The 10,360-nt window shown below is 49.6% G+C and overlaps 1 protein-coding gene across 1 annotated transcript; it reads left to right on the plus strand.

Moving 5' to 3' along the window:
* Positions 1-3,044: 3,044 nt before the first annotated feature.
* On the plus strand, positions 3,045-7,014 carry LOC104623389 (podocalyxin-like; the record flags this gene model as incomplete). The annotated part of the gene is made up of 3 exons (XM_010290465.1): positions 3,045-3,789; positions 5,991-6,145; positions 6,949-7,014. Coding segments are annotated over exons 1-3 (966 nt in total), but the record flags the coding sequence as incomplete, so codon positions are not given.
* Between the last annotated feature and the right edge of the window lie 3,346 nt (positions 7,015-10,360).

The following is a 10,360-nucleotide window of genomic DNA, read 5'->3' on the forward strand; positions in this document are numbered from 1 at the left end:
GAGCCCAGAGCAGTAAAGCTGCAGAAAGGTGCGCAGCCCAGTGACTGCTGCGGCATCTGGCTCCTTGTGCAACAGCGGTGGGAAAACAGGTTAATTTAATGAACTGGAGAGAGACGGTAAATTTTGCTGACAGATGGGTACCCAAAAATCTGTGGGACAGGCGTGGGGATGGACAGGGGTCCACAGATCCTCCATGGAAGGAGCGTCTCAGCCAGCGGTTGCCACGGCTGCTCTCCACTGGCGTGCTGCATGTCCAGCCCACAGCGGTGCACGTTGTTTTGAAGAGTGTCAAGTTTGCAACCTGCCTGGATTTTCTCTTCCTGTGGCCACCTCCGTGGCTGCTGGTCGCCACAGCCATTGCATTTCAGCCAGCAACAACAAATTCTTCAAAACTGTCTGCTTTGAGACAAGCAAGCTATGGAAGAAGAAAGGAGGAAAGGAAAAATTTAGTAGCAGCCCAGTTGAGCTGGGGTGGAGGTTATAAAAGAAGCACCACCTTTAGACCACGTTTGGGATGGGAGATCTTTTACAAAGGGCTTCCCAGTGGTCCCATCCAGCCCAATACAGCAGGAGCGGGTTTGCAGGGAGGAAATGCCGTGGTGAAGTGTTTTCTGGCTTATATATCATTTGTGTTGCCACTTGCCAAAGGGATGCAGGTCATTACCCACCAAAGGAGAGTGATTTCTACCTCTGTGGCACTTAGCATTTCCTGACCTCCGCCAGGCCCATGTAGTAGGATGGACAATGTCCTACCTGCCCGTGTGGTCAGCATCCATTGAATCCATCCATCCATCCATCCATCCATCCATCCATCCATCCATCCATCCATCCATTCCCCTACATGGTGGCTCACCACTTCCAAGCAGGAGTGTGCTCCTCAGGTTCCTTTGAGCCCACTTAAATCACTGGTCCTGGCTTAATGAGGAAGAATAAATTGATCTTTTAACATCTGTTGACCTTAGCAGGAGCGCTAAGAGTGGATGCAGAAGTAAGGAAGGATAAAATGTTAGTAAGCTTTGTGGGCATCAACTTGAGTCTTGGTTCTTCTCCCAGTTGTTTTTTTGGGCTCTGTCACCCTGTGTCCCTTGAAAGAGGCCCTTCTACCACCCCAGGTAGGATCCAGCCAGGGCAAGCCTGGAGGATCACACCAGCATTCTCCATCAGCAGAGAAACACCTTGCTTGGGGCTTTTCCCCCCCAGCTTTTGCTAGAAGTGGTAAAAATGCAGCTGCAGCTCCCTGGGATGAGACAGGGAAGCGCCGGGGCAGGCATGCTGGCTCCTTGGCTTGCGGGGTCCCAGCTGGCCACCAGGGCTGGTCCAGAGCCAAAGCGTGGGCCTGCCCCTTTCTCTTTTGGACCGAGTTGAACTGAATTGTCTTTTCCACCTCTCCTTCAGTGCGTGTTTGCTTCCTGGGATGGGTCTGGGGCATAAAAAGGAAGGGAGAGCAGTGGGAGATTTCCTCCACCTTCCTTCCAACCCTTTATTTATGTCTCTTTTGCGTTGTTTCTACCTTCAGAGGATTTCTTTTTTTATTATCTCCCTTGTTGTCAAAACCCCTGTCAAACTTTTACAGCCCTATTTATGGGATAGACCCATTTTGTGACTAACTGGATGAAAACTCCCTCCTATCTTTTGCACCTGGGTTTCATCTGCTACGTACCCGTGCCTGTGTTTTCCTTCCTGACCTCTTCTCCGCAGACACTGGTCAGTCTGTAGGAAATATGACTTGTCTCCGCAAAAACTCTTTTCCCGCAGTCGTAGTGTTGCAGCCTCCTCATCCCAAATCCTGCTCCCCAGGTCCTGTGGTCCTGTCTCAAACATACCTCCACACCCTGCTGGGGTCCTGAAGCTCAAGCTTTCATCAGATCTTTGAAGCACAACCAGTACTAATAAACAGGCTCTGTAAGAGAAAATACTTTGCCAGAACGCCAGCATGGAGGAACAAAGCAAATCTCTGGAGAACAGCGTTAGGATATGGCTAAAAGTGAAACCTTGGATGTGTGACTCCTGTTTTGGAAGGTTGGAAATAATATACAAGTGCCTTGTGGGGCAAAAAAAATAGCCCATTTCTGCACAGTCATGAAATGGAAGATATGTCCCACCCCCTCCTCCAAAATCAGGTTGTTGTCTTGACTCCAGACAGATCCGTGGATGAAGTGGCTCAGTGCAGCCAGTGGTTCCTGAAAGGTGAATAATTGGTTGAACCTTTCCTGGGGTGAATTTGAGCAAGAGCCCAGAGCTGGTCATTGCCATGTGCAGTGGGGGGAAATTAATTATGGCAACCGATGGAGCTCCTGCAGTGATTACAAACAGAAAAATGGACCCAAACTTTTATATCCAGTCTATTCGTGAATAGAACACGTTTTAGAATTGTGGCATGTTGCAATCTTTTGTCAGGCAAGCTGTCCTTCAGCTGCAGCCCTCACTGAGAAACAGCTTCATAATCTGAAAATTTAAAGTATTCTTCAGATGCCAACTGCAGATCTCCTTATGTATAATATGAGATAACTGAGCAATGGAAAACGCTTTTTACTTTGAGACGGAGCTTTTTTCCCACTTAGGTAATGATGTCACTTGTAGCTCTATGCACGGGAGCTGGCGTACCTCCCATCTGAAGGAGACCTGCTTTCTGGAAACCAGCAGGTCTTGCCCTCCTGCTCCCCCTTCAACCCATTTGGTGTCCTGTGAGTTTGACTTCTCCTCCTCCTCTGCTCTGCTTTCTGCTTGACACAGTGATACCAGAACGTGGCATTTGGTATGAGTTTAGAGAGCACGAGACAAGCCCCGAGTCAATGACTCATCGTTTCTGGTCAGAGTTTATTTCTACAAACACCTGTTCTGGGTGGAAACCAAGGGTAGTTTCCTTAGTTTAAAGTTCATCTTGGTGTTTTTACTTTTCCCTAGGTGTCAGCTCTCAGGATGTTACAAAGACAACTTCTGCAAGCCTAGGAGAAAATGGGCAGGTCATCACGACTACAGACACCAGCAAGACGCAAGGGACCGCCCCTACAAGCAATCCAAGAAAACCACCATCCACCTCTACGATGTCACCTGCCACAGCTCAAGGGACAACCCCTACAAGCAATCCAGAAAACCCACCATCCGCCCCTGTGGTATCACCCACCACTGCTCAAGGGACCACCCCTACAAGCAACCCGGGAAACCCAACATCCACCCCTGCAATGTCACCTGCTGCAGTTCAAGGGACCACCCCCACAAACAACCTGGGAAACCCACCACTCGCCCCCACGACATCGCCCCACCTATCTCAGCAGGTCAGCTCTTCAACCAGGTCTGGAGCCTCAACAGCTACCTCTGTTGCAACCTCCAGCATGGCCCAGCAGAAGACCAGCCCTCCAGCCAGCACAGGAAGCTCAGCAGCCACCACTGCCAGAGGTGCTGTCTTCACTCATGGAAGCACCCCTCCAGCTATCCCAGGAGGTTTAGGGACTGCTGTCGCATCCACTCCCAGTGTGCAAGCTCAGGGAAACCAGCCTTCAGACCAGTTGACCAGCACTGCTGAGATCACCAGACTCCCAACGAGCGGCCTTCCCCCTGCGCTCAAAGACTATGGTGTCTCTTCTCCCACATCTGTCGCCAAGCAGCCTCACTCTTCTCCCAGTTCTCCAGTCCAGGGACTGGCCTTTTCCACCAGACCCGGAAGTATCGACACTTCTGTTACCCCTTTTGATGGACCTGTCTCCACCACCAGTAAAGCGTCTCTGTCTTTACCACCTGGCAGCATCAACAAAGTCTCAGAGGCAGCCACCACGCCGACTCTTGGAGCAGGTACCAGAAGACAAAAACCTTGATTTCTCTGGTTGGGAGGCCCTTTTGTGGTCTTTTCCTTTGGCTACCCTAAATACCTCCTGTCAGTACAAGGTGTCATCACCTCATATCATTTTAGGACTTTCCAGCATAGTTGTCTCCATGACAACTGGGTGTTTAGTTCCTTGTTTGTCATCGGTGGAGATCGAGTCAATGCAGTTGGTGAAATTCAAGGCATGAATCAACTGGCTAAGCGTAGATATTGGCTTTCGGATGGACCAAACTGTGCCGGAAGCACCATCAGCTGCAATGACTCGATCTTCAGTGACTGCAAAAGGGAGCCAGCAGCAATGAGTTTGAAGGTGGAGACTGACATTGTAGAGTTGCTGAAACAGATTGAGAGCACCCTGAATGTTGGCTGTAGAAGATCCCTAGTATGGCTGACAGCTTGGTGAAGGCTGTCTGGGCATACATAGAAAATAAGCTTTAGATGACTAAGGAGATTTTGTGGCTAAACTCTGAGTCTACAACCTCTAAAGAGTCTAAGCACTTAGATAGGATATTCGTCATAGCTGCAGGGGGTTTGGCTGCTGACTTCTGTCTAAGCAGCATTATAAGTGTTCATGTGGATCTTGCTGAATGCTGTTAACATGTTTTCCCTAGACCTCTGGAGCTTTAGCTAGCCATGTTAGTTCATAAGCATCCTGGTGAGGCACAGTCTAGGGTCCCCTTTGGCATTTTGTCTGGTAGTGTTTATGGGGAAGAAATCATACTGTGGGACTCTGAGGGCTCCATGGGGCCTTCCAGACTTGAGTGGGATTGTGGGGTCAGTTCAGATCTGGCTCTGAATAAAAGCTGTGATGACACTGAAGCCCTTCATTATCCTCCTCTGGAGAAGGTTGTTCTTAACCCAGTTTCCAGCTACCTACAATAAAGAAGCCACTCAAATAAACATCTCCTTCCCCCGCGGCCTTCCAGCTCCTCCTTGCTGTCAGCATCACTGAATGGGCCAAGGTCTCAATGCAAGACCATCTTCACTGGCTTCAAACAAGTCATGTTTTGAGCATGTTAGCAGGTGTTAGGAGGTGAAATGGGTGTCTTCATGAAGGATGTTTCTTTCCTCTCCTGCTCCACAGGACTGTTCTCCATTAAAGGATGATATATGAAATTATGTTACTTCAAATTTGACCTCAAGCAGACCTCAAGCATTGAGCATGAAAAGGTTTCAAAAACCTTTATGTTTAATAAATAGGTGAGAGAATGCAAGAGAAACAGATGGCTTTGAAATTAATTCTCTCCAGGAGCCTTCAGAATGTGTCTGGGATATAAATATCCCTCATCTTTTCTGTGGAAGAGGCAGGAGTCCCAAAAGCAAACAGGCTGTGAACAGGATGTGGCATTTTAATTCTCTTTGTCAGCATTTAAGGATCAATTAGGAACCCAGGGATGGAGATCCATTTCTTCAAAAGGTTTTGGGGAGGCAGGAGGCTGCTATGCTCCTTGCACTACTCCCATTGCACAAGAAACTGTAAGATGTTACAGACCTTAAGAAAGGCATCTGAGATGATCTCGGGTATCTGAGACACCTGCATGGAGCTGGTAGATGTGGGGCATGTGCAGGCAGGACCCCCCCAGGCTGTCTCCCATAGTACCAGGCATTCTTCTAAGCATGTTCTGGGTTTCTTCCATAGCTGATGGAGATGCAGTCAACAGAGGTTACAGCATTTCATCCCCTCCTACTGGAGGCGGCTGCAGTTGTCAGTGGGATTGCACAGTGAACTCATGGGAGATCCTGGGCAGCCAGCTCAGACAGAGCTGTAGAAACCTCCATGGATGACACCCCAGATAAAGTGAAATGAGAGCCACCCCATTTATCCAGCAATATTCCTTTTTTCAGTGATTACCCAGCTACCAACGTACAGTTATCACAGCCTTTGGGTTCAACTCTCCAGAACAGTCTGATGGGTTTCAGCAGCAGAAAATACGATCTGCAATAATACTTTTTTTCATATCCTAGCTAATTTAAAAAACAAAACAAAACAAAAAAAAAACAACGGAAAGAAGAAACCCAAAACCTCTCCAAGCTTTGACACAGTGAGCTTCAAGGCAGGGCTAGAGCTGAAAACTTATTTTCAGCTGCTCAGAAGCAGACCTGTCAGCTGTATCCTCTATACTGTATCAGTGTCTGTCTGCTTGTTTTTTGCTGTATACTGGGGGCCCAGACCAGAGAAGCCATGATGCCGGATCTTTGTCAACCGAACCAACAAGTGCTGACCAGAGCCCTGCCGGTGCACAGCCATCAGCCCCAGCCCCGGGGGACCAGACGGCGAGCAGCAGTCCTGGCCACCAGCACCCTAACACTTCTTTCCAAAATGAGGTAATGACTCCTACGGGGAGGCGGGCACGTCATAGTGGGGTCTGTTAATATTTAGCTGGCATCCCGTGTACATGTAAAGCCGGCAGCCATTCTTGCTGTGCATGTCTGTGTCAGAGAGATCCGCCTTAGGAAAACACGAGGCAGCAAAATATTTCTAGATTAAACCCCTTTCTCCTGTAGCTTTCCAGTGAAGAGACATGGAGGATGGAGGCGAAGGGGATTATGGTCTGGGTGCTGAATAGGGAAGAAGTGAAATTTGGGAAGAGAGAGGGGAGCATTATGGAGAGCAGAAGCTGCCTTGGGGTGGACTTGGACATGACGAGAGGGCAAAGACCACAATTCAGCGTCAACCGTCCATGGATGATATTAGCAGAAAATGGTTTGGGAGCGTAGGGGGGTCTCAAAACACAAGCCAGGATAACTAAAGTGTTGGGAAGGAGGGAAGGGGATTCTGTTTCTAGATGCTCATCTTCTGTAGGGCAGGACTGCCTCATGACCCACTGGCATGGATCTTCCTACTGCCCAAGCCAATTCTTGCTTTAACCCATACTGCAAATCCTAGGCCCGGTTTGGGAAGTGCGTTAGCAAACATCCTGCAGACAACAACGTCTGTTGTCTGTGAAAACCCTTTCCACATACAAAGGGTTGAGTGAAGGGCTCCTGGGCCTATTTTGTTTCCATAAAATGGATCAGAGCTTTGTTTGGGATATCTCCTGGCTTGAGGCAGTCTGTAGTATCAGTGACCAACTGTTCTTCCAACCTACATCAACAATTTGAGAGTTGCTTTTCTTCTGTCTTTCCAGGTCATCTGTAAAGACCAGGTGCAAAATAATTGGCCCACCATATATCTGAAAGAAGCTAAAACCTGTGTAAGTACCATCCTTTTCAACTTCTGTGTAGGATTAGCAGCTGTGTTGCTGTGGGAGATCTGTTTTAACCTGTAGTACCCTGAGCATGTGAGCCTACAAAGATGAGAGTAATTTCATCAAAATAAGATACAACCACTTTTGGGGTGTAAAAGGTAAATGAAAACCCACATTCAGCAGTATCACCCGGTGGGGGATATGGCAGGAGGCGAAGAGGCCCATGTGGTCTTCTTCAAGTAGAAAGATCAGCTGAGCCCATCCAGGTCTCAGAAAAAGAGCAATGGGAAATTTTAGAGAGTGAAACTTTGCCTTTGCCTCTTCAAAGGCTAACTGGAAAGCTTTTTGCCTTTGCAGAGAGGCTAGAAGTTCATCCCAAAACCAAAGCAAAAAATGTGGAGTTCCTCCACAGTTGTGTACTTGGTGAGATCTTGTAACCTAACAGCTGCGGTAGGGTGGCATCTGACTGCAAAGCAACTGGGAAGCACAGCAGCCTGGAGTTTGGGCCTCACTGTTTGTCAGTGCTACATCAGCTCTCATAGAACCCTAAAGTGAGAGCAAAAACCTCTATGTCATTTGTTTCAGACCCTCTACAAGACCAGCGAGTAGTAAAATGTAGTGCCAAGGTTGGGGAAAGGCAAGCCCAACCCAAGACTATATGCTAAGACACCTTCTTCTGGTGGGTGGGTATGGTCTGCTGGCTTTTCTGATACCCACCTTCAAAATGATTCTTGTGGGAACTATGAGTTTCATGTAATAGGGAAGATAGAATATATTGATAACTTTCAAATAGGCTGAAGTTTTAAGTTTATGAAAGAGGAAGAGACAACACCACATGGCTGGTGAGGTCTTGATGGAGTGATTGTATCTGTCTGAGCTGCGAATGGGGCTCAGGGGCGGATTTTGGCATTATAATGCTCTGTTTCTGGATCTCAGCATTGCCAAGGCATTGGGAAATCGGCACTTGTCACAGCTTATGCTGCACAGCATCAGAAATAGCTACTCAGGTTCATGAACCTCTGCTGTCCCATTTGTAAAATGGACTGACTCTTGACTTTACTGTATGGTGGTGAGACGCAAAGTGAAGCCACAGTGTGTTCATAAAAGCCCTTGAGATACATGCACAATACGAGCACAATCGCTCCTACTGACCACAGCCGCTCTTGAAATTCCATATGGCTTAGTGGTGGCCCTGCCTGGCAGCCCTGGAGAGGGCTTGGACCTCCCGACAGCACCCACCGTGCTCCTGGAGGAGGGGAAGCACCCAGCTACTGCCATCTCATGGTCATTACTTTCCTACTTCAGCTGCTGTTGGGTGTAAATGCTCCTTCCCAGACACCTGCAGAAATGATGATGTTCTTAGCCGTGCTGCCCTTAACACTGAGGATGTTTCCAAGAAGGGACCTTATTACCACGATGCCTGTGGCCCAGATGCCACGGCAAGACAGCCTCTCCCAAGAGCATCCCCTACTCTGCTTTGTGCAACGTCTGCACGGCCCTTGCAGCCATGTCCACGCTGGGAAAGCCTCCCATCAAATTTTATATTGAATATATAAGAATATTTCACCAGATGATTGACAAAATCTCATTTCGGACCCTAAAGCACCTGGGCGATTACGACCGTGCCGGTGTTTAATGCTTCCCTCCTCCTTCTGGGCACAGTCACGTTCTGTGCGAGGCAGCTGTCCTCCCCATGGCTTCGCTGGAGCTGTGCTGGGAGTCTTTTTGGAAACGGGGATGGTAAGGCTGGGAAGTGCCGGTGCGTGGCAACGCACCGGCGAGCTCGGGGGTGGGCGGACATCACGGCTTGGCCTCATCCATTGCTCCTCTCTGCCCGCTCCGCTGGGCGACAGCGTGCTGGAGCTGGCGAGCCAGCGAGTCTGCCGCCCTGTTTCCCTTGGATTCCTCTGGGCATAATAACGAGCCGAAGCATTGTTAGTACAAAATGCCAATTACGCCTCAAAACAGCTGCAGAAAGACTGCAAGGGTGCATCCTCCCATAGCATCGCTCCCCTCGGCTGCCAAAACGCCTCCCACCTGCTTGCCATTAACTTTCCACTCGGCATATTCCTGAAAATTGCAACAAATTTTATGCCTCCCAAGCCGAGCAGATAACAGAGAAATGGCATTATCTGGTTTCCCTGCTTTGTAGGCCCAGTAAACAAGTCTCTAGCCAAATCTTGACAGCAAAGTGAAAAAATCCTTTGCATTTTGCAACCCGTGGGAAAACAGGAAAGTGCGTGCTATAAGGAGAAGTGTTCCAGAAACAGCTCCAATCCTGGTCCGCAAGAGCAAGCCAGATCTGCAGTAGCATTGCGCTAAAAACTCAGCTGCAGACAGAAGCATCGAGGGCAATGTGGGGGCTCAGCAGTGGGGGACGTGCCCAGGTCGCAGGTAGCAGGGGAGGGGGCAATGTCGACCAACCCCCATGAGGAGATGGGCTCACGGGACTGCACCGGCGATGCAGAGACCTGAGCAAAACAGTTGGGACCAAACGCTGGAATTGCAGGCATTGCACCCTGCTGCACCTCAGTTTCTCCAGCTGCAGTAAATTTAAAAATAATAAAAAACCCACCTCAATCTGTAAATCTTAAAAAAAAGAGCCAAATACAGGGTTGGTACCACTTCGTGGACCAAAGGTCCTTTATGGGCTGGTTGGTTCCCACGATCCTTCCTCTTCAGGTGATGCTTCTAACCAGCGCTGAAGTTTGGTCCATGTTCCCCCACCCTCCCTTTTGCCCCTTCTCCTCCCTTTGGTCACAGTGGGGTCTTAATGAGTTTCCTAATGAGGCTCATCAGCTCGAAGCCTTGCATTACATCGGATGACTTTCCCAAGGTCCGGCTCACAAATGTATCTTCAGTTGCGTTTTCGTTGGCTGCTTGGAGTGTCCAGCCTTGGGACGGATGGATGTTCCTCATCCCAACCCCAAAATGCCTCACGTGAAGCAAGAGATGACCATGTCAGAGGTCGCTGGTGTCCCCCAAGCTCCGGTTGAGCCACACAACCCTGTGGCCACCTCCCAGGGGCCAGCGTGGCTCCTCCATCGTGTCCCCAGCCGGCAAACGAGAGGCAAACCGGAGGATACTGGAGAGGACCAGGTCCTGCTCCGCCAGGGGATGCAAAAGCAACAGCGGGATCACCAGGACCTGCACCCAGGTGCCCGAGGGAATTTGCTGTGTGCCACCCACCGGTCTGGGCACAGCAGGACGGTCGCCGGAGCAGGCGGAGGGACCCCCTCACCGAGCGGGGTCGCGGTCCCCCTCGCCCCGTCCAGCTGGCGGGGGCAGTTTGTTGACTCAAGTGCTGTTACCTCATTTGGGGATGTTAGTTTTAGGTCCCCGCCAGTGTGGG

Source organism: Phaethon lepturus, unplaced genomic scaffold, assembly GCF_000687285.1.
Source record: "Phaethon lepturus isolate BGI_N335 unplaced genomic scaffold, ASM68728v1 scaffold21587, whole genome shotgun sequence".
Taxonomy (NCBI): domain Eukaryota; kingdom Metazoa; phylum Chordata; class Aves; order Phaethontiformes; family Phaethontidae; genus Phaethon; species Phaethon lepturus.